This window comes from Fopius arisanus, unplaced genomic scaffold (genome assembly GCF_000806365.1).
Source record: "Fopius arisanus strain USDA-PBARC FA_bdor unplaced genomic scaffold, ASM80636v1 scaffold00195, whole genome shotgun sequence".
In the NCBI taxonomy this organism is placed as follows: Eukaryota; Metazoa; Arthropoda; class Insecta; order Hymenoptera; family Braconidae; genus Fopius; species Fopius arisanus.
In genome coordinates, this window is record NW_011887934.1 from 34,711 (window position 1) to 61,344 (window position 26,634).

The 26,634-nt window shown below is 34.9% G+C and overlaps 3 protein-coding genes across 4 annotated transcripts in view; all 3 read right to left on the reverse strand.

Moving 5' to 3' along the window:
* Positions 1-2,207: 2,207 nt before the first annotated feature.
* Positions 2,208-15,908, reverse strand: LOC105272513 (neuropeptides capa receptor). Its single transcript, XM_011314677.1, has 6 exons — positions 15,246-15,908; positions 10,804-10,894; positions 8,600-8,799; positions 8,277-8,519; positions 7,294-7,627; positions 2,208-2,467 (listed from the first exon to the last, which is right to left on the reverse strand). Exons 1-6 carry the CDS (start codon positions 15,559-15,561, stop codon positions 2,242-2,244), a joined length of 1,410 nt encoding a protein of 469 aa, XP_011312979.1. The 5' UTR covers positions 15,562-15,908; the 3' UTR covers positions 2,208-2,241.
* A 4,521-nt stretch (positions 15,909-20,429) lies between these two features.
* On the reverse strand, positions 20,430-22,498 carry LOC105272514 (uncharacterized). Of its 2 annotated transcripts, none has more exons than XM_011314678.1 (3): positions 22,036-22,498; positions 21,669-21,927; positions 20,430-21,145 (listed from the first exon to the last, which is right to left on the reverse strand). In XM_011314678.1, the coding sequence occupies exons 1-3, from the start codon at positions 22,234-22,236 to the stop codon at positions 20,703-20,705; spliced, it is 903 nt and encodes a 300-aa protein (XP_011312980.1). In that variant the 5' UTR covers positions 22,237-22,498; the 3' UTR covers positions 20,430-20,702. The 2 variants fall into 2 exon arrangements, with proteins under 2 accessions (XP_011312980.1, XP_011312982.1); XM_011314680.1 differs by lacking the exon at positions 20,430-21,145 and adding an exon at positions 21,445-21,528.
* Positions 22,499-23,197: 699 nt separating this feature from the next.
* Positions 23,198-26,634, reverse strand: part of LOC105272515 (neuropeptides capa receptor) — a 7,297-nt gene continuing 3,860 nt past the window's right edge. Inside the window, exons 2-5 of the mRNA XM_011314681.1 lie at positions 25,517-25,607; positions 25,181-25,380; positions 24,846-25,097; positions 23,198-24,302 (exon numbers count right to left, since the gene is read on the reverse strand). Coding sequence (XP_011312983.1) covers positions 23,749-24,302; positions 24,846-25,097; positions 25,181-25,380; positions 25,517-25,607 — 1,097 coding nt within the window. The 3' untranslated portion in view covers positions 23,198-23,748. The remainder of the gene's footprint in view (positions 24,303-24,845; positions 25,098-25,180; positions 25,381-25,516; positions 25,608-26,634) is intronic.

A 26,634-nucleotide genomic window follows, 5' to 3' on the forward strand; every position in this document is an offset into this window, starting at 1 on the left:
TATTCTCAGGTAACAGGGCACATTAATGCGAATTGGCTTCACCAGTGATAGCATTCCGCTGCAAAGACTTGCGGTATTTCTTTTTTGTCTATTGTCGGCTTCGTTTTTCTCGACGACCTCCATCCTTATTTCAAATTACTCTTCTGATATTTCGTGAATTTCGTCGAAACGAAATTTGCAATTTCCATAAAAATTGTTAACAATTTGAATGTTCAATATCTCTGGGTTAAAAAATGATATGAAAAAAAGAAAGAAAAGCACATCTTTGGGATTAGAAGGACTTTCTGGGATAGTTTACCGTATATTTCTATCACTACTCGTTTGGGTAATAAGCGAGGCTGAATATTTGATGATAATTTTCAATTTTTATCAGAATTGTTAATAATTTCGTTGTTGAATGTCTTTCAATAAACAAATGATATTTAAATAAAGAATGAAAGCATGTCTTTGGAATTAGAAGGGGTTTCCGTGACAGTTATTATTTCTTCATGTCTAGTGAAATACGGTTCGATCACTTGAACATTCTGTTGCGAGTTTAACAGTGTAGTTTCCATTTCTGGATATCTTTCCTTTGGAGCTGCATTTATATTTTGAATTCGCGAAAAACTTATGGAAGAATTTCAATTACAGGAATTTAGTAGAAGTGATAACTTTTAATTGATAAAATATTGGGAATTTTATGACATATGGAACTCGTGAAAAGTTATTAGCCGCGGGCTAGCGACGTCGTACTACTGCGACGGTTACCAACAATCATTCAATTATTATCAACAATTATTGTGGCTATTAAAGTCCTGGCTCTTGTTGATGGAATTTCATTTAATGCTTTCAATTGATGGAAATAAATGGAACCAGTCATGCAGAACAACGCAGACAGCAATTACTCGTAAAACTTGATCTGACATTTTGGAATCGTGTAGCGTAATATAGCTATTCAGGAATTATTATCAGAAATTGAAAGTTCCAATTTCTAGTCCAATTTTCTAGTAATCTTTCTGAAGTCCCACTACACTGTACAATATTCGTAAAGAAGCGGCAGGGTAAATTTCCTCAAAAATTTCTCTCCGTATACACTGGCGTTTGTCCTATCCGCAGATATTACTCCACACGGAGAGATAAATTCTTTAGAAATTAAGTGCCTGTTCCGTAACCTGCCAGTCAAAACAATATTCAGTAAAAATTACGGAACAGTTATGCACTTTTTCAGTGGACTTGCCGAAAAAAGTCCAGAACGTTCACAAAAAAGTACGGAACGTTCAGTGAAAAAATGCGTAACTGTAATGCGTAACTGTAATTTTTACCGAATACTGTTCTGACTAGCACGTTACGGAACATGCACGTAATTTTTAAAGAATTTTTCTCTCCGTGCAACAACAATTCACCTTTTTTAATTTGTATTCTTTTTAAAAATGTTTCAATCTGAAAATTTGGGGATTTTTAAGGGAACGGATAGTGATAAAACGGTAATAGGGGAAGAGGGGGAGTTTTCAGAATTTATAGAATATTGAAAATTCGAAAAATTTGACAAACATTGCGAGAACAAATTATCCGACAAATTTCGGTTGAGGGATGGGGCAGGTGAAGGACGGCGAGAAAATTTTTGAAATTAAAATAATATGGAACATTTCCCGAATCTCAAAAATTTGGGTAACATCGCAAAGACTATTTTTCTCGCACACACTTTTCAAATCTCAATTTTTATATTCTCAAAAATTTAACTAATTTCAATTTTAATTCTAACTTAAATTTCGATTTTTCCTCTAAGTGCGATGCAGTACAAGTATCGGCTGGACAACCTGAATTTTTGATAATAATAAATCAAGTGTGCAAAGGCCTCCAAAATGTTTATTTTTATCCCGGCAAGCCAATAAATATCGAAAGCTAATTTTCTGTTCGGTTCATGCTCACGCAATTGACCATTAACGTTCGAAATGTATTTATTCTTTCTGGTCAAAGTAGACAATGTAACACAACAATTGGTTTCGAAAAAGAGTGTCCCCGTGGTGATATTTGGGCTAGGTGGAATGACGTCGGTGGAATGGATTCGTTTTAAAGCGGATGGAGCACTCGAATGAGCAATCATATTCGTGAATCCTCCAAGTCAAAGAAAATACCTAAACATCATGTTAATTTTTTATTGGACAGCACCAGTAATTCACAATAATTTTTGATTGCAAAACGTCATTGTTTCGAGAGATAGATAGTTTTATTAATTGAAGATGAAGTGAGCTGAGTGGTATATCAGATGTGCGCCTCATTCGGCAAGCTATTCATCTCAGTTGCACGACACTTGGCCTTTCCATTGCTTGACTGTACTACCATGGAAAGCTTCCTGGCTCCTACTGGCACTATGTCATGTTTATTTATCAGACTGCTATTCACCGTTCGTCGCTTGCCACCAGAATAATCATTTTCATTGTCAGGTACTTTCATATGTACGAGGTCCCTTGACGTCTCCGAGTGATATCTATTAAAATTAAGTATCCATTAGACATTCAATAGCTAAAATAAAAAAATATCAAATTATACTGGAAACTTTCACGTTGTTTTCACACAAAAAATTCAAATGCAATTTCAAGATTCGAAGACATAAATTACAAGATTAAAAACCCGGTGTATAATAAGAAAATAACTGAGGATTGTAATCATGTAAGTTTTCCATCTTTGAAATTATTAACCTTGGAGACGTCTAATTTCTAAGATAAATAACGCTACTGATATTTCAATTCTTAAACAATCAGATGGTGCGAGTATACGCGAGATTTTATGATTAAAACTGATCGGGCGAGGATGCGATATGATAATAGGAATTAGAATAGAGTTGAATCTATTGTTTTCCTGCAGAGAACCAACTACTGAGCGAATAATTTCCGGGTAATCACCCTGATTAAATGCCCTAGCTGTTGTCAAAATGTTATAATGTTATCACAAAATTAATCGTGCTTGTGATCAGTCTTGAATTTTGAAGATTTCACAGAAAAAAAACTTGTAAAATTGGTTGGATTTTTCTAAATCCCTCACCATGACCGATTATTCTCAAAATGTCTAGAGTGCCTTCTATTATTCTTTGAGGGCGGTGAATTTGCCTCGAGCAAATTCACTCTTATCTTTTCAATTGTTTTAACTCTTCAAGGAGAGTGGATGTGGCATATTTGTGATCTGTTTAGATGTTATACTGAAGTCAACATAAGTTTTGCCTTGACAACCAACCCCCACCACATCAATTTTACATACAAACTCATGTTTCCCACTTTCTTTCTCAAATGAAAAAGTGATAGGTTGTGGATCTGATAGCCTAACTCGATTTTAGCGAGTGGTATCAGGATAGCCGATGGACATCGTAGCTAATCGATTTTGTGTTGAATAACTTAAACGTGATAATGTGTTCGAATAATGCATCGAAATCGAATTATTTTTCAAGAGATGTGATGAAACCATCGCGTGGAAAAAACCATAAGGGGATATAGCGTAATGGTTTTTAATACTTAAGAATATTAACCGTAAAAGGTGCGTTAAGCTCACGGCAAAAAATTAATGAAATTAAGACGTTTTTCCTAGCTGGTTGAGATTTTGAAATGGCGACAATATGTGGTCCATGTGAAAAGTGTCCACATCGTAGCATCAAATTTGCAAGATATTGACTTTTGTGAGGGTCGTTACTATATTCCCTTTTCTATCCCCGTTACGTCTTCAATCAATGTTGACCCGATTCTCTTATTTTTCATATTGACATTAATTTTCATGGGATAGAATTAATTTTGGGGTCAAAATACGAGGGACCTGACCAAGATCGTCAAACTACCCATAACTCTAATACCACACGGAGAGAAAAATTCGATAAAAATTACGGAACAGTTACGAACTTTTTCACTGAACGTTGTTTACTTTTTCCTGGACGGACCGGACTTTTTTTGGACGTTCAGTGAAGGAGTGCGTAACTGTTCCGTTATTTTTACTGAATACTTTTTTTTTCTTCGTGTACCGAGTGGACAGTCACATAAAGAAAACTTTGCTTGTGGTTCACTAAGGGAAATCAATAAAACCAAAGGATCCAGAAAAGGTGAGCAAATGAGAAAAGCCCATGTGGAAAATAAAAATAAATATCGACTAACCGGTAATGAGAGACCTCGATCGAACGATCTATAAAGGGCGGAAGAGACGAAAGGACAGAATGTTTCGAAGACTGATGGCTTTCCCTCTGAACCGGAGGACTATTCTATTTTTCTTTGTCATTCAGTTTCTTATCTTTTGATCCATTGCCCATTCAATATTTTACATCGTATTGATGAAAAAAAATGGGTTACTCTGAACATCATTGAAGAATGAGTCCCTTAGGTAGAGCTTCTCTGGTCAATTATGCTAATGGATCAATCAATGATGTGTCATTAAAGAGAATGAACGTGGATGTATCAATCCAGAAACACTTCGTGATGTGCGGTTGTGTGTGAGGTACACTGAGAAGAGAAATTTCATTTGCCAAGAATATTTTCTTCCCGCCAGTATCCGAGTGGAAATTTCGATCAGGTCCAGATCAGAATTTGACCAGGTAAGCCCTAATGATCGATTAGGATCTGATATGGTAACTGGATCAAATCATGATCAGTCATGTAATGGCGTTTTTAATCAAGACTTGATCAGGTTGAACAGTTCAGGATTTGATAAAGTCAGCTTTATTTAAACCGGATGATGCGAATAAACAATAATTATTAGCTCAAAATAATAAATAATCCAATTTTATCACTAGAGTTCATCTGTCTTAATGGATCTTTTCCATTATTAACAGTGAAAAATACTTATTATTTTACCGATCCGGGGCTCGAACCTGCAATGTTCCGATTACAAGTTCTATGCTCGGTCCACTATAAATATACCAATGGCTGTGTAAATGCTCCCATAGGATTGACTAACGCCATAAATATTTTCTTATGGTTAGTAAATATTGTTAGCTAAAAATATTTTCTTTCTCAGTGTACATGAATATTGTTGACTTCTTGGGTGATATCCGAGTAAAAAAATGATCCGTAAAATACCACTCGTGCACGGACAGGAATATTCAATAAAAATTATATGTCTTTTCCATAATTTCGGAGCTAAATGTGGTAGTAGGAAATTTTACGGAACTGTCACAGAACTTTTGCGTGACAGTTGCGGCGTTCCGTTATTTTTATCTGAATTATTTGTGAAGAATTACGATGCAATTGTTTCTTTTTTATGAAAGGCCATTTAGAAGAATGCAATTATGCATTTTTCCTTCAATTGCTTGACCTTATTTCAAGTAGTATTTGGCTGGTTTAGACCCAATTGGACTATAATTTCTTCATGTCCACTCTTTTGTTGGACCATCGACCTGCAACCAAGTGCACAACTTGACCTTTTTCTTCTAGTATTGGCAACACAAAACCCTGAGTAACTAGCTCAGCTGGTTTCTACAACGTTTCTGTAACTGACTCTGGAGTGGATTGCTCAGCGGTTGTACAGTTCGTCAATCTTATTTCGAGGTATCATGTATTACAAGACTTTACCGTATTGTTCCGATTTCAATTGTCCCGCACCTTGACCGGTACTGTGTTCATAGAAGAAACTTATATCAGAGCAGTCAACATAATTTTTATGATTTATATTTAAAGGCATTTGATTGTATTATCGATACTTGTGACGTAGTTGATTTGATTATTTTTTCTTTGTTTTGTTCTTTGATTTCGATGAAACTTGAAGTGTTTTCACATTTTATTCTATTTTGATTATTTTCATAAATTTTCGTAACGTTTATGTTTTCGAAATCTGTTTAGTTCGTCTTAGTTTAAAAGTGATTTTCAAGATTTTTTATTTGAATGGATGATGCTGAAATATTTTACAAGTTAATTGTTGAACGTTTTAATGATATTAAAAAATAAAAATGTTTAATCTCGCTTTGCTTTTGTTGATTCCAAGTTTTTATCATTGCAGGAATGATTGCAAAGAAATCGTGTGATTGAAATTATTTGGATGAGTTCAATAAATTTAAGTGATTTCAATGAAGATTCGTGAACATTTTGGGAGTTATTGCCTCTCGATCTACGCAGGCAATTAAAAACGTCAAATTACCATTTCAAAGGCAACGAATTCATAATGAGTTTTTCTCCATTCTACATTTAGCATTTACGTGATTCGCATGAAAATAATTACTTTGTTAAATAAAGCTTTTAATGAGTGAGTTCTCTCGAGTTTTAACAACCCTTGCGGTGGAATGTTCTATAAGTTAGGTAACGATAGAGAAAGGCACTTCAAAGGGGCCTGTACCTCCATAATAAAATATATAAAACGTACGAATAATATTCGAGTGATTTTACTGCTTCCAAGTGGAAGCATTGCAATCGTTTTTTTTTAGTGAGTAAATAATACACGACATGTGTCTTCCCATACACTGAGTAAACTACTTCCTACTGCGTTTGCGTTTCCCGTAATGTAAACAGAAGAACGATATGCTTGAAACATCTTATTGTGCTAGAGTTTTATATAAATAATTTTATATAAATTTTAACATAATTATCGCAATCCGTAGCTGAAAATTCAAATAAAAATTGGACTCCTCCGGAAAAATTTCACACAATTTTCCTGAACTGCAATATCAGTGAATGGGATAACCCGATTGCAGCATCCGAAAAGTGAAAATAATGGAAATTGATAGTTTTCACGAAAAATTCTGACTGAAATCTACAGTGATTATACCAGTGATACATCATTTACTGAACGGAGAGAAATATTCAATCCAAACGTGTCTTTTCCGTAATTGCGTAGCGAAATGTGTGGAAATTTTACGAATCTGTCACGGAATTATCCCGCGCCATTCCGTAATTTTGACTAAATATTTCTCTCCGTGTGGTGAGAAGAAAATATTTGAGGAAAAATAAATTTTGTTTTTCAGTAAAGAAACCACTAAAAGAGGGTTAAAGTTATTGTTGTTGTTGCAAAAATTAATAGTCATCCTATAACTGTTCTGGCTCATTTTATTATTTTATAATTTTCCTTAGAACAACATCAGGATAAGGAGACTAGTTTATACAAACAGAAATAGAGAGAGAGATGAATGAAGAACAGTCTTTTGTAAAATGGATCCAGAGCGTAAAAACTTGAGTTGCTATGAGTTACTATGAGTAGAATTGCAGAGGTCATAGGAGAAAGTTACACCTGACTGCGTTCAATAAAAGTTAACATCTAAGCCTAACTACTTTAATTATTTACTAATTCCTCCATAATCCAATAGCTATCTGCAAAATTTTTATAATAACAATACTGAGTGAATATTATACATACTTAATGCTTCTACTCCTCGCTCGTGCTATTTGAGAGCTTCGACATGAACCACATCGGTAAATAGTCGTCTCCTTCATACTACTTTGATCCTCCATGTTAAAGTGGTTGCCTGTTGGTGTGCAGCACAGAGTTTCAACAAATGCACTTCGGTACTTGACACTCATAACATTATAGAGAATGGGATTGATCGCAGTACTGATGTAGTACAAACAACCACCCAGAAAATACAGCCACTCATTTACATCACCGAATGACCTCGTCCGGTCGTAGACGTAAAGTAGCCGTTGAGCATGGAAAGGAGCCCAGCATATAAAGAATGTCACAACTACTGCACCTGCGGATGACAAAATTACTATTGAATTTCGGAAAGATCATTTACGTAATTCTGCTATTTCTTAATTAAATGTAATATCAAGAGGAATTTACATTTGTGGGAACGTAATCATAATGACTCTATTCGTGTTCACCTCATTGAGTCCGACTCAATTTTATTTTTCATTTCCATTATTTATGTTATTAAATTCATTCGATTAATTCGATTTTTCAGGAAAGGAAAATGTTCTACAGGCATTATTCGTAGGTGGTACTAGAAAGGGAATTGATGTGTCGTTTATTATATACAAGATCGTTTGCACACGCAGTCATTCGAAATGTTTGAGATTTAGCGACGAATTCGTGGTGGCGGGTCGGTTTCGTCTTACGGTCATCCGACATATTTCGAGAATTGCGAGATATTTCGAGAATTGCGAGATATTTCGAGATCGATTTCCCCTCTCGATTTTACATTATTAATAAAAATCACTTGAGTAAATAACTACTCGAGAGTAAATAACGAGAAAAAAATGATTTGCTGCTCTAATTTTCATCTCGCTAATCACCACACATTGCGGATGATTTAAATTTGTACAGAAGGTTTCTAATTAACTGAAATGAATATTTTTACTGAAAATACCCCAGTACGTTTAAATTGATGAATTACATACTTAACATTCTTATAATGATTTTCCTGGAGTGTGCCTGTCTGGTTTCGCCATGCACGGTTCCCTCAATGCTACTTCCCAAAGTTGTATTTTGTATTCGGAGACCCATGCGAATATAGAGTACCATTATCAAGATCAGAGGGACAAGAAAGAATATCAAACAACTGAGCTCGTACAGAGGGAAGCCTGGCATGTTGTGTAATAGCATAGCGCAGAAGGCTGACTCCTCGGAATTACGACCGCTTCCTGTAACACAGAACTAGTATAAATACTGTCACTCTGGTTGAACGAAATTACCTTGAGATGAGTTAAATACCTGGACTTACCTGGTGGATATTCGACATAATTCACCGTAGTGTAAACTGCAAAGGGAAGTGCTGCAACCATTGCCAGTAGCCAAGCAGCGAATATAAAGCGTAGCGGACGTTTTAAGCCACTCATCGCATACAGATGGAGAGGATGGCAGATAGCTAGGTACCTCTCCATCGAGAATGCCACTATCGTTAATACCGAGACGTACGACGACCTTTGAAATATAGTAAATATATTATTATATTATTATTATATATTAACATTGATATTTTCTATTATGAATATATGTACAGAAAAAAACAACTGCAAAATACACAGAGAGAAAGATTGAATAAAAATTCCTAAAACAGAAGGCAAAAATCATATTTCCAACTATAATTTAATTCAACAGGTCTATCTCATGGGGAACTGATACATTTTTCGGATTTTTACCTTCTGGTTAGTCGAGGCGTTTCGAAATACTCCGGTCAGGGTCTAATTTGGAGAGACTAATTTGAACCAGAGATCAATCCAAATGCAATCAGCTCGATCAAGTTCAGATTATCAAGCTTGATCTCCGACGGAGGTCGGTCTGCTTGCAATTGCTTTGATTCGGCAAACATTATCTGATCCTGGAGTTAAACTCAATGCATGAATCTAATTTGAAGTGATTTGTATTCGATGCATTTCACCCATTTCTTCAAGTTACTAAAAGAGAAATTCATGGGATTTCATCTATTAAATCAGATTTCAAGTTGATTGAATCTTTTTGTTAATTCGATTTTTTACCATTGATTCTCTGTTTAATTAGTTAATAGCTATAATCAAGTGGGAGGAGGGGTTGAGGGAGAGCTTAATGAAGGATTCTATTCAGTGAATCAGCGAAATGATAGATAATTCTGGAATTGACGAATATGCCAATACCATTCCTGGAAGCAATGGGGAATATCCTCGATCAGAATAGCATGATATTCACGTGCAGAACGATGTAAATGTAAATTACGTCCAGATTGATTTATGGGTCTACTGAATCGATCCAGACCGTCAGTAAAAATAAAAATATAATTTTAGACTATGATTCGTCCAAAAAAAGTGCTGACTCTAACTGATTCGAATCCAATTCGAATATCGGATTATTTCAAGATGAAATGTCTCTAGGCTGAACATTAATTTGAATCAAAATCAAAAAATAGTGTAAAACGACCCAAAATTCGATTTCAATCAAGCAGATATATCGGTTTGTCATTCGATTCACGGAGATAAATATTCAATAAAAATTTTCCAGAACTTGAGTTAGCTTGCGGATTATAAAATTGAGGGAAAAAATTCAAGTGACGATATATTTTTTCATATCATATTTTTTTCATATGAAAAATGGAGATAAAAATTAAGGAACGCTCCAGAAAACTTCCGTAATAGCTTCGTAAAAATTTCCTTAATTACTGCTCGCTCCAGAATTATGAGAAAGATAAGTAATTTTTATTGATTATTCTCTCAACCCCGACGTCAGCCAATAAAATTGCACCATTCCCCGCCACGTGGTAAGACCCGGACGGGTTTTAACTCTTAATTTTTAGATTATTTTGTTGGGTAAAAAAACATCCTGTCAGATTAACCCCTGGTCTGACACTTAAATTGAATGATTGATTAAATTTATTAATTCAAAGTTTCATTTTTCAACGTTTGGATTGGGAGAATAATCTCCTGAATCTCACACGAGCTTTAATATTTATCAAACATTTCTCTCAAGGTGTCCTGCCTACAGATGAAGTCATCAAATAGTTCAGGAAAAATCATTTCTGTTAAAATGAAAAAATTGATTCCTTCATTTATTTGGAACGAACCTATCGGGAAATATCCGATAATTTCTCTATCGTAAATGAATATTTTTCTCCGTGCACCCAATCAATTACATTGATTTTAAACATCATTCAGATGAACTCATTCAAATCGGGTTATTTGGACTGTACCAATCCTAATTCCCAGCCTGAATGAAGCGAAAAATCGAATTGAATTAACTCGATTCCCGGCAGGATTCAAATCGATTCGTCGCAATCTGTGCGCATCAGCTTTTTGCCAGACAGTTTCTTACGGTTTCTAGTCTGTAAATCAGTAAATAGAAATAAAATAAAATAATATATAATAATAATAATAATAGATACAATTAAATTTACTCATTAACAGAGAATGCAGAGAGTTTCATTTAATTAATTTACAACTACAATCACTGTAAACTCACGTTTCGGACACGTAAGCTCGTATTTTACATAGACCCCAACCAAGCTCCCACGGATACTGCTGCCAGAAAACTTGCAGCTCAAATGGTAACCCTGAAATATTACCTGAATTAGTGAGTCCCTCTTTCGGACCACCAAAAATAACAATTTTCAATTGAAATCATAAACATTCCTGAGAAAATAGTCATGAGAACGATGCGATAATATTGCGTCATCGATTTCTGCGAATCTCAGTCAATCAACGACTAGTATTTGTAGGATTTGCTGCACTGTTGGAAATTTTTTGAAATTTCCATCACAACGTCATCCGAATTGTTTATTGAATTCCAATGAAAAATATTTATTAAATATCATGTATACTGAAAAATCAAGAAAATCCATGAATTTTCCACATTTCAAATATTTTCAGAACCATATGGACTTTTGATTTTTTTAATTGAGGTTTACCAGAATCTTCAATTAATTAATTTAGGTATGATAATTATTGATCAATGACAAATTCAGCAGAAATATCATTTTAAAAATTTTTTGATAATTTTCCGATAATTTTCCGACAATTTTCCGGATTTTTTGTTCAGACTTGAAGGATTATAACTAGAGCATTAGTTATACCGGATATTACTCCTGCCACTCTTCTGTTGCCAGTCGTTCCCCCGAATAAAATACTAGCACCTGTCTACAATATTAAGGGCCATCGATCATTGTCTGTGGAGAACTTGATAGATGAAATGTTTGCGGTCGCCAGAATGTGAACTTTTGAGCCTACACGAACCTTGGAGTAATGGGCTACTGCAATATTTATCACAAAATTTACATAAACGTTGACCTGGCCCAATGATCGGATGTTCGTATTTAGCTATCGTTATTTCAGGCCAATAAGGTCACGAATAGTGTCTCATAATTATTAATTAGTATGGGGAGACGCGTGGCAAGAGGCACGATATCGTCTAGTCATCCGGGCCATTAACGTTTGATTTACTTCACCAGGGGACCACCACGAACCGTCAATAGTGAATCTATCCATTCATATATTTTCTCTCTCCTGAAACACCGATAAATGACCGGAAGTCACACTATTTCATTTATTTTACCTCAATGAGAAAATAAGAGAATTTTATTGTAATACCATTAATGGAGATTGAGTACCACAGATAGAGAATCGTCAAGCAAACTAGTTCCATTAAAATTAGTAGACCAGTATAAATTATTATGAATATTTAAGTACAGAAAGTAGAGAGTCGTCAAGCAAACTAGTTCCATTAGAATGAGTAGAACAGTATAAATTATCCTCCCCGAAATTACACCAGACACGAAGTTGAAATTGGGATCAGGAGCTTGAAGTGGTTCGTGTCAAAATTACTGCTACATGCCAACCGCTAAGGAGAGATGTCACTTCATGACTATATTCTAATATTCTAATAATCTACCCCCAACCAGACTGAGTGTCAGAAACTTGAATACCACCTCAAAAGGAAACATTCGGCTAGTGAACGACAGCTACTTCTATTTTCTCCAATATATGTATTAATATTTTTAATTCATTTGACCTTAAACTAATCTCTGACCGCTGTAAATTAATTAGATGCTGAGTAATTCACTTTAATTTTAATGAATTAATTTTACTCGCCTGTGAATTATTTTTAGTTCTGTTGATTCATTTTTGGTTGAGAATTATTTATTTTTCTGTGGATTATTATTTTTATGGGTTTGATCTACTTGTTAGATTCAATTGTTGCTGATGTTTATATTGATATTATTCTAATGTTAATAGAAATTATTGATTTTTTATTTATGGATTCGAGTAAAATCTGGGACTCGACTTTTTCCTTTCGTACTCGTTTCCCCGAATTCAATTTCCATTTTGATATACTCGTTAAACTATCCTGAAAAGTTAAAAACTATAGGAATATTCTCTGATAGGCTCGTTGCAAGCGAATGGAGATGTGTTCCATACTCAGGATTTTCACACCGCAAAATTTAACAGATTTGTTACGAACGGTTGGGAAGGTTGAGAGAATTATTGCGATTAATGTGGTAGGTCGAGGCATATTCGGTGGATTATTTTCCAGAGCTGGAATTTGGCCAACTGGAGCAGCACTGGAGAGCGTAATTCCTATCAAAATGTGTAATTGGTTAGAAATCAATGAAGAGCTATAACAAAATTATCAGAAGCAATTTCAAAAAGGTAATGTGTCATTTTCGAGAACTTTCCACATGACTGAACATTATCGTCAGACATGGGCTGTAATTATAATAGCTGTCGCTGACATCTCGTCGAATAATTTCATAGTTCTTCAATTATCTCAAAACTATTGAAGACTTTCATCTTCTTTATTGCCTTTTTCATAAATATTTGAAAGTTATTCACAAAGTTTATCAGCTATAAATTGAATTCACATGGAATTAATGTCTGGACTGTATTGGTTCATTAGATTTTAATTCACAATCTTCGAAAAATTTGTCAATTGCGTCAATGATAAAGGATCATGTATAATGTCTAACATTCTACAGGGTAGTGTACAACATTTAGCAATTTTTAACTTTATTGCCTTGAACCTGAATAATTCATGAAATAATATTCGCATGAATTTGAATAATTAATTAATTAATGAATTTGATAATGAATTGATGATACGATATTTTTTTCTGCACAAAAAGCAATTTTTTGAATGTTCAAGGAGAAAATACATTAAAGCTCCGGTGGATTATCTAGAAAAGATAATTTACTCCGAAATTCGGATTCCTAATTACTTTGGCAATTAATCATTTTTTTCAATAATTGTTAGCTAGTGTTCTAGCGGTTATCAACAACTAGATCGCTAGCTAACAATTATCGAAAAAAACGATTAATTGACGGAGTAATTAAAAGTCCTAATTTTGGAGTAAATTATTTTTTCCAGACAGTCTATCCGGGCCTTAAATCCTTTTTTCTGTACCCATCACATTTTTTCAAGGTAAACAAATATTTTATCTAGGTGTGATCTTGGGTGGTGATTATCTACTATCTGATATCTTTTATAGCTTATCTATAAGGCAGACCCTAGGGAAAAATACCAGTTAAGCATATGTATTTGGGGCCGATTTATCAAGCCCTGCGAAAGGACTATTAAATTTTCATCAGGAAGTTCGTTTTAATGACCTTGATTATTACATTCATATACTCTTACTTCCAACAGCAGTCTGGCAAGTAACACAAAAATCTGGAAGTCCATTTTATTTACATTAACATTTCCTGCACAGTACTAGGGAATAATTAAAACATTATTCCATTGGGGAACTGGAATTGCAGTCGTTGTTTCGTTACAAAGATATTACATGAAATTATCATTTGGTAAGATGTAAAATTTTCGGCAGTAGTGCCACTAGTATTTCAAAATTATCGGATATTTTTACATCTGCGCTTAGAGTTCATGTTACTTGAGACAATAGTTCATGTTACTTGAGACAATAGTACGTACCATTGTGCGCAAAGAGAATGTACTTTATTTTTCAAGTACTGCAGAAAAAACTTCCAGCACATGTGCTGTAAAAATTCAGATGAATTTTTTAGTGTAGACTTATAAAATATTAAAAAATTGATTATAAGGCAACAATTTTTTTCCATATATTTGTTAATCTATTCCAATGAACCATAAACATGAAACGAATTATTATCTAATACCAATTCATCCTAGAATTCATCACTTTTTTAACTACAAAGTTCTTCTAGTGAGTTCTAAATTTGTTAATAGGGTGACTAATCTACCGATCGAAGGGAGCAGCCGGAAAACGTCCCTTAACAGGCATGAATGACAGAAAAAAAGTCTTGGGCTGTGTCGATGTGATATAGACGGATAACAAGTTACACCCGCTTTGTGAATACAAAGAACCATGACGTGAAATTGCCCGAACGAGCCTTGAGTCGTCAAGATTCTGTCGGCGCTTAGACTAGATCTGGGTCAGATTTTTAACAACATCGATCTGGTGGAACATCTTGAGGGATAGGCGAAAATTACACATGCCCAACTCGATCGAATTCTTAAAAAATCGAGTGAACCACAAAAGGTAATGAAAATCCACGACGATCAATCGCGTAAATCCTCGATGGACGTTTTTCCTCGCAGTGTATCATCTCTAAACTTATGAAAGCAATAGAAAACTTTCAATCAAACCGTTTTTTTTAAATTATAATTTACGTTGTTTGCGATGATGCAACTATGTAAGTAACCTCCCACACATTCTGAACAGGACGTTATTTATGGTCAAAAGAAAAACCGCTGCTTCAGCTGAATTTAACTCGTATGTTAGCCAGCAGTAGTAATGGACCGAGTATAGTCAGCCACCTAACTTATCCCGCACATGGTATATAGACGGTATAGCTCTTTCAATAAAACTTTGTAGAAACAAGTTAACATTGTGTTGCGATGTACAACAAAAAGAGAAATAGACGTGAAAAAGTGCTCACCCAGAACAAGAAGCATCACATCAGAAACTGCCAAACTGAACAGGTAGTAATTCGTAGCTGTTTGCATAATTGGATTACGAAGTATCACCCAACATGTTACCACATTACCGAATATCCCCATAACAAAAATAAACACATAAACAATTGTTATTGGAATTACTAATTGCGGGGGTAAATGCTTCGGTCCCAGCTGGAGTTGCAAGTACTCTTCTTCACTCCAATTGTAGATATGAGATAAATTCATCACCAATGTTCTAGGTGGATCAATTATTTTCGCTGTTACGTTGTTCATATCAAACGAATCCATGTCGTGCATTTTTACACTTCACCAGACACTTAATTAAGCCATAACAATTAAGTTCAGTCACATGGAGGTGTCAAAGGAATGACGCGACATTTGTTATTGTATTTCAAGTGACAACAATACTGTACAATATTTAATCGTCAACATCATTTTTTTTTCTCGCATTTTTTCTTTTCAGTTTTTAGTAGAGTTGTTCAATTTATGCAGTTGATTTCAGGTTTTAAATCTCAGGTTTTTAATGATCATAGGAAAATAATTTGAGACATTGTCTTGAGTGATTGTTTTATTATTATTTAGTTATAGAGTTTAGCACTAGGGTAATGAGGATTTGTAATGGGGTAAAATTGAGCAGTGCGCGGTTCGACGGACCGCCGACGAATGAGACGACGTCGGCGAATTCTCGATCTACCCTCCGCCCTCGCGTTTCATCTACTACGCATAACAACCCTCAACATTCTCCTCCTATTGCGTTATTAAATCACGTGGACCAATTGATTTTGAAATATTTCGTCGTTACACTTGTGACAAGCATATTGAATTACCAAATGTAATGAGAAATTTGAATTGGCATCTGCATGTAATGTATCGGAAAATTTCCCCAGATAAAATAATCCAGAGTTCAGCCATCATTCTGATGTGCATGTTTCTCGTCCGCTATTCATGTTCGGATTTTCGTACGACGAATCTAACTCAGTGTCATACAAACTGAGACCACAGTATTTTAACTGAATATGATGTCATGAATCTCGTTTCCCTTATGTGCTGTTCTGTAATATTTTGCGAGTATATCTGGAGGCTGTATGTATCAATCTGCACACAGGGTAGAGTAGTAAAACTTTTTGACGGTTGCATTGAATTTAGGATCATAAAGGATAATAAACGTCGTAATTAAAGCTACAGGAATAATTTGGCGCGGGATGTGAAAGTGCAGTAGAGTGTCTGCAGTTAAATATTTGAATTTTTGGGGATTCCCCCTTGCGACTTTTCCCCTACACTGAGAGAAATATTCAATAAAAATTACGTGTATTTTCCGTAATTCTGGAGCGAAATGTGGTTGTCGGAAAATTTACGGAACTGTCACGTAATTTTTATCTAAAGTCACGGAATTTTTCCGCGGTGTTCCGTAATTTTTATCTGAATTATCGGTGAAAAATAACGATACCGTCACTTAAATTTTTCGAATCAACTCCGTAATCGGTAAGTGAACTGAAAGTTCCGTAATTTTTACTAAATATTTCTCTCCGTGTATTAAAATGTTTACTCACTTTTTTTAATTAATACGTTAGATAATTTTCTCATGCTCTAGCTGTTGATTTCCGTAGCAGCTGACGTACTGTAAATCTGTAATGGCTCATCACAGTAATGCACCCTTAGAATATATTCTTGGATGATGAACGATATTCAAAATATATAGTAATATGGCTGCATCAAGAGTACCGTATCTCAGAGTTTACCATGACAAGGTTAATGAATACTTCGCGAGAGAGTGTGGCTGCGAACGTGCGCATATCTCAGTTGAGTCACGCAATAATCTCGCAAACAACTAATAGCCTTTGCTCCTAAGTAATCCAGAAGCTGTCTTAATTGCTGTGACATTTAATTAGAGACAAATGATGTTCGTCGCTAATGACATTGATTCGATTCTCTTGGTATACTAAAGTCACCATAAGTTTTTACTTCTCTGGGTACCCCCACTCCACGTAGTTACCACTTGTAACCATGTCCCCCACTCCTAAAATCAATGTTAAAACTTATGCTGACTTCAGTATATCATATGCACCTAGGGTGCTTGCATGACAGCGTTCGCACCACCATCTTCAATCCAAAAATACGCCAGATATACGTGTCATATGTTTAAGCTATCAAAATTTCCGGGAAATTTTAAATCAAGATATTTACATTTCGTTCCCATTTTGTCATTTTGTAAATGGATTCCATGATAAATCTCTGGCTTAATCGAATTTATTTTATTAAGGGGCATTACTTTGGCGAGGAAAAAATGGACAATTTGTTGCCGTTTACATAGAAAGAAAAATACTGGAAAAATTACGGAAATTTCATGTATTCGTGGCGTGACCTTGGTTTTCAGGGGAAAATACTGTAGGTTCTGTCAACAGTTTCGTAGCGGGCAGGAATTTTTACGAAACTTGAAGGACAATTTTACGGTACTTTCTCCCGAAAAGCAAGGTCACCCCAAGAATAGGTGAAAGTTCCGTAATTTTTCGGGTATTTTTCTGTCCATGTAGAGTTCATCGAATAGAAAAAGGAGAAGGGGAATCGATATCGAAAAATCTCGAAATATTTCGATTGATCATGAGACCCATAAGACCCAAAATTTTGAAAATTCAGAAAATCGCGAAAATTTGGAAATCATTCCGGAAACCAAGGGAGATTGCAAATTATTGGAGAAATTTTGTCTAGGTAGGGGGCGGGAAAATGTTGGAAATTCAAAAAATCGTGGACAACCGCTTGCAACATTTTCCAGTACGATATAGGAATGGAATAATTAAAATGTGTCTCGGTACGGTCTACCGAATAGTTGTAGAATGAGAATGAGTAGTCGAAAATTTTTGCGACGATTGATTATCGTGTATTGCGAACAGGATAATCAATCGTCGCTGAAATTTCTTGCTATTCATTCTTAAGCTCAAGAATTTTTGGTGACGATGGATTATCCTGTTCGGCGGGCAGGATAATCCATCGTCGCCAAAATTTATTCCTATTCATTCCTAATCCTACAACTATTCAGTAAACCACGTCTAGTGAAAAATGAAAAACTCGATGTTATTCACAAAAATTATTGCATTTCCATCGCGGTGAAAAATGTCGCAAATTGACAAAGAAAATTCTTCTCATGATTTCTCTCCCTCGCATTGCAATCAATCCCTCGTAGCCAATCAGAGAGCGATATTTGGGGCTGTAAAAAAAAGTCCTCGCATATTTCTTTAAAATTTCCGATGGATATTCACTAGTAGTTTTTCAAATATTCTTGATCATTCAACGGATTTCAGCTTTTATTTCCCTTTTTGGAGACTCTGTGTGACAAATGAAGAAAAATGTCGGTTATTTCCGAACATGACTACACAATGAGTTACTCCAGATGATTTTTTTTGGCAAATATTTATGAATAAATGGATGGTAATGTAGGATGGGAATAGCGAAGTAATCAACGTGAAAACACTTCTTGAATTTATCGTTGTGTGTTAATGTATAAAGATCCTGTGCACTCCACTCTGCTCGGCCGAAATCCGAGTAGAAAAACAATCCGTCAAATATTCATCACTCATGCTCCAAAATGGAGGTAAAAAGGTATCTATAAAGTCTGTGTATCGTTTTAATAAATTCATTCAATTTCATTAAAATTTGTGATTTTGAACTTTCTTAAAGCTCAGTATTTTCTATCCATCGCGTCATCCATCCGTTCCATTTCAATCTTCTAAAGGTGGAGTCAATAATGTTAGATATTGTTTGTGCTCAACTCCGATACTTCCACATTTATTGAAGTATTCTCTTTCTATTCATCTGTTGCTTTCGAGTGGAAACATTATAACAGCTCTATTCTTCAATTTTTATCGTTCGTAGAAATTACGTACTATCCCGCACATTTCCATTATTCGATTTTGCGCGGAACAATAAGTCCGCTGTGAAAGAAGGTTTTTCAATAAAATATTTCCCCTTAATTAGTGATGAAAAATGCCTTATGAATTAATTGATACAGAAACTCAATAAGAAATTCATAATTTTTCAGGAATCAGAGGTAGAAACTTTGAAGAAAATCAAAGCGGTCAAGCAAGATTGATTTAGGTCTTGGAAAAGACAATTAGTACGATGCGATCTATAAAAATCAGTATTACAAAACTTTTACGTAATTTTTTGTGATTTTTTTCAGTCCTCGTAGAATCTTATCCAAAAAAAATATTAGTACTACATTCAGAATTCAACGCTCCATCAGCCAAACGTCCACTTCTCGCCAGTCATCATATCTAAAGAGTATTTTATTGAACTATTTATATAAAGCTGGTTTCACGTACACAATATGTCGACTTTATTCATTTTTATTCTCATAATTTTCATTCTTTTTGATCATTTTAATGTTATTTATTGTTTGTCATTTTGTTTTGTTTATTTTAGTTTTACGTTATCCGTTATTCGTTATTTTTGGTCGTACGGTTTATTTTAATACACAGAGAGAAAAATCAAATGAAAATTGCGAGAGGAAGGACGTAAAAATAAAAAAACTAAAAGTTCAATAAATCCCTTCCTTCGGATTTTTATTTCTTTCTTTCTTCTTCGGATGGAGGAGGCGTGTCTAAAAAAGAGAAAAACTTCTCAAATTAATCAGCAATAATATTTTCATCTCAACCCATATTATTGCGAGTAGAAATTCCTGTATAATAAAAAATTGATATCACACTTACAGCGATGAATGCATCAAGTAACTAATTATATTATAGAAACGTTCAGAGACTAGAAATTGAATCAAAAGTTTGAATGTTGATCTACCCATACCCAACAGAATTAATATTAATATATTCAGCCCAGGACTGACAATGGCAGAATATCAGGTCCATTGACGTTCTCATATAAAGTTGAGGAAATTGACTTTCAAATTAGTCCTTCCTTTTTTCCGTTTGAATTGTAAACTATCCGGAGAAAATACATTTTTTTATTCACCTAGTTCTCCATCTATGGCTGAAGTCAAAGTGATTCTTTGGCCGTATGACAGTTAGTCCTTTTATAAAATATAGTTTCGACAAAAAACTCCAGGAAAATCTGGAATTTCTAGTAAAGTCCAGTGAAGATCTTTATCACTGCGAGATTATTTATTGTCAATATCCCAACGAATAATTGTTGTTCTCACATAATTTAAATTTGATCTTTATTATTCTACGTGTCAAGGGTTGGACAAAAGGTTTGAATTAGGCTCGTCATATCGAATCGAATTTTCTTCACCAAATTTATCCATCAATTCTAATAGAAAAAATCTATTTCCATAATTTCCGTATCATTGTGGGCCTGATTAATATTCTCCAATCATTCCTCTTATAAAATTATCTACTCTAGTTACTTTTGAATAATTTCAATAATAAAGCGTAGATAAAATACACGAAAAATAGTCTATAATGTACGAGAGTTGTTGGTCATGTTTTCCTTTATCTAGTAATTGAAAGATCAACTCTATTCTCGGAGCCATCTTCAACAGATAGCACGACTTCAATGTCTTCGGAATTTTCACGGTTTCTAACCACCAACTCTTGATCTTGATTACTATCTATTGAGGAATCGGGGTTAATCACAGATATAACTCGTTCAATTCCATCAGTGTTATCATCGATGACGGGTTTACTTATCGGTAAGTGGCTAGGTACTCCTTCAATGTTCACCAGTGTCGATGATGGTGTGAACAGATTTGCAGAATTTATCGATGCTCTTACCCACTCATTTCGTTTTGAAGTAATTTCTTGAATAAAACTTTCATCGTTTCGCTCACTGCATTCTGGATACAGCACTCTCATTGCAGCTGCATTTTCTTCGATATTTCTCAAATGCTGTTTCACGTCCTCCGGATTTACCGATGACATCAAATCCGTGGCATCTACTCAGAAAAAGTCTCAGGGCTTTGAAACTTTTTTAATTAACGCATCGTATTTACAATCAATGATCGCTGAAACTAAGTGAGTCTTTTCTACACAAATAGAGAACATTTCCTCAATTGTATTCTCCATTAAAGAGTGGACTATGAGTTCTGGAATATTTATGCACGGAGAGAAATATTCATTATTTAAAAATTACTGAACTTTCAGTTTGCTTACCGTTAATGGAATCCACTCGAAAAATTTGAGTGACGGTATCGTAATTTTTCACAGAGAATTCACGTAAAAATTACGGAAATTTCCTACAACCACATTTACACATTTAGCTCCGGAATTACGGAAAAGACAGGTAATTTTACCGGAATATTTCCCTCCGTATGAATACCTGAATGAAAATTCGTCAACAGATTCAGTCAAATAATGACATAATATTTTCAATATTACATAATATTTTCAATATTACATCATATTTTCAATATGATGAATATGCGGATTAATCTTTCATTGCTAGTTACTCTAATTTACCTTGATTCGGTGAAGTTTCGTTGAAAATAATTCGGAGTACAGCTTTTCCACTCTCCGTTATATTCGGGAATGTTGAATTTTCACGGGGTGAATTAGACGTACGAGCTGTCACTGGAGGATGTATTGCATTGAGTAAATGAACTTCAAAGATTTCGTACAATGATTGATTAATGATTCTACGATGTGTGCAATACGTCAGAGGTTGAAAGGGAAAAATATTCATGAGTATAAAACCCATCAAGAGTACCGGAGCCAATATCTGTCAGAATAAAAAATTGCCGTAATTTAAAATGCATACGCTCAGAGTCACATTGGATCACTGAAAAAATTCTTGTAAATTTATTCACTAAATGGAAATAGCATTTACCCTCGTAAACAGCCCGAACCCACTTATTTGTGAAATTATTCCGGTTAGTATTAGCAGGAATAATTCCAAGAATAATCGAATGAAGTACCCGATTAAATTGCCGATGCACTGGAGACAATTAAGAAGTGTCACGCTTTCCGTTGTAATTTTTTGAGATGTTGAATTGATTGCCTGAGACATTATCGGAATACGGGGACTCATGTGGGTTTTCACTTTAAGGTTACATAACTTGCCAATTTTTAAACAAAAAGAAACAAAAACTTCTGCACTTCAATCAGTTTTCTGGGATGACATTTTTGTGGTTCTTTTCAGTTATAATTATCATGTTCATTACGGTATTAATTCATCAACACTGATGAACACATTCTCCTGGATTTACTGCATCGACTAATAGATTCAATTTTGTAACATAAGGTTAAGGCCCGGATGGACTGTCTGGAAAAGATAATTTACTCCAAAATTGGGACTTCTAATTACTCCGTCAATTAATCGTTTTTTCCGGTAATTGTTAGCTAGCGGCCTAGTTGTTGACAACCGCTAGAACGCTAGCTAACAATTATTTAAAAAAATGATTAATTGCCAAAGTAATTAGGAATCCGAATTTCGGAGTAAATGTTCTTTTCTAGATAATCCACCCGAGCCTTAAGGCCCGGATGGACGGTCTGGAAAAGATAATTTACTCCGAAATTGGGACTTCTAATTACTCCGTCAATTAATCGTTTTTTCCGGTAATTGTTAGCTAGCGGCCTAGTTGTTGACAACCGCTAGAACGCTAGCTAACAATTATTGAAAAAAACGATTAATTGTCAAAGTAATTAGGAATCCGAATTTCGGAGTAAATGATCTTTTCTAGATAATCCTCCCGAGCCTTAAGGCCCAGATGGACTGCCTGGAAAAGATAATTTACTCCGAAATTGGGACTTCTCATTACTCCGTCAATTAATCGTTTTTTCCGGTAATTGTTAGCTAGCGGCCTAGTTATTGACAACCGTTAGAACGCTAGCTAACAATTATTGAAAAAAACGATTAATTGCCAAAGTAATTAGGAATCCGAATTTCGGAGTAAATGATCTTTTCTAGATAATCCACCCGAGCCTTAACGATATTTTCTGAGGACACATAACTAGTGCCTTTTTTATCGGAATGGTTCTAACTCACATGATGAATCACAGAAAAATAATTTATTTCATCAGATTACAGGAAAATATTCTTCAAACCGGAGTAATTATGCATTTTTGTTTTGTCTTTATATTGATTTTCTAATTGTGAAAGTGAAATTCATTTCTTCTTTTCACATTTCCCATTTCCCAAAAAAAATATGAGTGTTGAAATCTCTATTATCAGTCTATGAAACATAAACTATTTGAATAACACATCGGTACATTACAGATTTAGTATTACAGACAACAAATTCATATTATTTATGGTAATTTTCCCTCCATGCACAGCGACGCTGAAACTCCATTGAGTAATAACCAAAAAAATCGTTAATCTCTGCATGTGTTCAGAAGAATGTTTAATGGTGTATACCATTCATTCATACATAACGTGGCTACTGATAAAATAACGAATGAAGAACAGCCGGTGACTATACATGCTGTGACGTCGAATGATGTAATTCCATTGGCTGACGTTGGAAAAATAATTATGTAAAAAGGTAATAGTGAATCCGCATGTAATTACAGAATTGAGTGTTGATCAATCAGATGAAAATCACAGGAAACTGCTGGCAGTGGAAATAGATCCTCTACTCTTATCACCAGAAGTCGTGCTCTCGAAACTTGTTTTCTCCCTAACGAGTGGATGTTCGTCCTCAAGTAGTGGTTTGTTGATGATATTTCGGTTGGGATCCCTTGCCCCATGCAAATCCGGCAATCTAGTGTCCTTTTCACATTCGTGGTGATTCGTACTTAATTTGAATATATCTTTGGCTTGGTCAATAGTGTATCTAACGGAGCAGCGTATCGTCGGCACATGTGGTACCCTTTGTGAGTCACATCTGCAGAAATTCAGTTCCTGGGGACGTCTACCATTGGATCGGGATTTACCACAGCAAACCGTTCGCTTAAATGCTTCTCGGTACCTCAAGCTCATGAGATTATATAGAATTGGATTGATTGTTGTGCTGAAGTAATACAAGAAACCACTGAATATGTACAGCCATTCGTTGAGATCGGGGTAGTAGTCAGCTTCTTGAGCGTAAACGTAGAGTAATCGTTGGGCATGGAAAGGTGCCCAGCAGAGGAAGAACATGATTACTACCGCACCTGTCAACATTACGAAGACAAAGAAAATACACACTGTTCATTATTTTTTCATGAATTTTTCATGCCATCAGTTGACGAAATTTTGCAATTCTTAGGACGAATTATTCGCTTTATTTGCTTTTTTTAGAGTAATAATTGATCGAGAACTATATAGTATATACGGATATAGTACTCAAGCTTAGTGTCTTCACGTTTAAACAATTCTACAGAATTCCCAAGACAAATTAGAAAAATAAAAAATCGACCCGTTGCGAAGTTTCCGTTGGAAAGGAATAATCGAAGGAATTTTACTTCCACTCCACCGAAACCCATCAAACACTGCATTCCTAGAGATCGCAAGTCAGATGGAAACAATAATATTTCGTGATATTCTCTCGTATGTAGTCAGTCTACAGAATAATGAATTAAACATTTTTATGTGATTCATTGGAACTTGATATGTTCGACTATTACTTTAATATTGCCAGTACTTTCATCGGGGATTTCCAATAGAAAATATACCATGTTTTTGTTAAACATATCTGAATCATGAGAGACACCTACTTAACATTCTGATAATACTTCTTCTGGACTGGACTTGACGTGAATCCCAGTGTGCGGACGATTCGCCTGTTCTTGTTACTGAATTCCGTGTGCTTTTTCTTATCTTTAATCCCATTCTGGTGTACACAGCAAGGATGATGAGCATTGGGATGAGAAAAAATACCACACAACTCAGTTCATACAAAGGAAAATGGGGCATATCCGGAAGGAGCATCGCGCAAATTGCAGAACTTGCGGAGTTGATCCCAGAATCTAGATTTTTAATTATAAAAGAGAAAATGATTCATTAAAAGAAAAGGTGGAATGATTTATTATTGGGAAACGCTTTCGCATACCTGGAGGATATTCAACGTAGTTGACTTTTGTGTAAATGGCGAACGGTACGGCTGCAATTATAGCTATCAACCATGCAGCGATAATTATCATAATTGGTCTTCTTGGGCCACTCATGGCGTATGCTCGCAAGGGATGACATATCGCTAAATAACGTTCCATCGAGAATGCCACTATCGTGAGCACAGAGACGTAAGAAGACCTGGTTTATGAAAATAAACAGAGAGTGTTATAATTATCTGCTGTTATTCGTGGATTTAATTTATCGGACTGCGCTGAGAAAAAAAAAATGTGCGATCATTCAAACAAAATAATTTCTTTGTCAATGTTTTTTTTACATTTCGGATACGTAAGCCCGGATTTTGCAAAGGCCAAGACCAAGCGCCCAAGGATATTGTTGCCAAATGCCGCTGAGCTCGTTGGGTAATCCTAAAACAATTAATTCATGAAATTAGTCGTAGTAGGTTTGATGTTAAAGTTTTATTCCCTGGATATTCAAAGGGGTTATTCATTTTATTCATGTCGATAATAGCATTTTTTGAATTAATTCTCCAACCGTACAGAATTCTGATCTTTTGAAGAGAAACTGGACAATTAAAAGTTTTTAATTACTTTTCTCCCCACCGCAATCAATTTTTGTTTTTTTTTTTCAACTTTGGTTCAATGTTGTTAACATCCAAACTCGTTTCATTTTATGTAGCGATGGAAATATTTTTGGAATGAAGGATTCTAGATGTAAACCAAAACGTTTAACAAAAAATTACTCTACACAACAGTGATATATGATTTAAGCTCAGCATTTTGATAAGTTACGTTAGATTGTACGAAGTAATTGAAAGTTTCGTATAGAAAAATATGTTTAAGAGACTTTAAATAATTTTCTAGAAGCACGATTGGCCCTTTCGGATTTGATAATGAGAGGCTTGGACACAGAAAAGAGTAAACGTAAATTACGCTGAAGAAACAATATATCAGGCGCTGCCGAAAAGATATTTTTTTATACGTTAATTAAATCGATTAAAATTTCACATCGTTAATTAAATCAGAAAATAATTTTATACGTGATTCGTTGTAAGATGCAAGTGGCTATTGCTATTGCTATTGCCCGAGGGCCTTCAGCCAATGAGTTACATGAGTTTGTTTGTAATATAAAATTTTTGTACTTGATACACATACGTATAAATGAGTATTTTTCTTATGATTTTAATCGATGAGTTTTTACATATTATTTCGTCTGATGGAAATGAGATATAAGTAATGGTGATCTGATGAGTTAGAGGTGCTGATGTGTATTGGTTACTCTTGTTACTTAAGGCCCGGATGGACTGTCTGGAAAAGATAATTTACTCCAAAATTGGGACTTCTAATTACTCCGTTAATTAATCGTTTTTTCCGATAATTGTTAGCTAGCGGCCTAGTTGTTGACAACCGCTAGAACGCTAGCTAACAATTATTG

Bases quoted from the DNA above. Each gene is read 5' to 3' on its own strand.
- LOC105272514 (XM_011314678.1), bottom strand. From the start codon at position 22,236: ATGAGTCCCCGTATTCCGATAATGTCTCAGGCAATCAATTCAACATCT. The intron at 21,928-22,035 runs GTAAATGCTATT...TTATTCTGACAG, and splicing joins GGTTCGGGCTGTTTACGAGG to ATATTGGCTCCGGTACTCTT. The intron at 21,146-21,668 runs GTAAATTAGAGT...TTTTCTGAGTAG, and splicing joins CGAAACTTCACCGAATCAAG to ATGCCACGGATTTGATGTCA.
- LOC105272513 (XM_011314677.1), bottom strand. From the start codon at position 15,561: ATGCACGACATGGATTCGTTTGATATGAACAACGTAACAGCGAAAATA. The intron at 10,895-15,245 runs GTGAGCACTTTT...GTAATATTTCAG, and splicing joins TGTGATGCTTCTTGTTCTGG to GGTTACCATTTGAGCTGCAA. The intron at 8,520-8,599 runs GTAAGTCCAGGT...TCTGTGTTACAG, and splicing joins TTATGTCGAATATCCACCAG to GAAGCGGTCGTAATTCCGAG.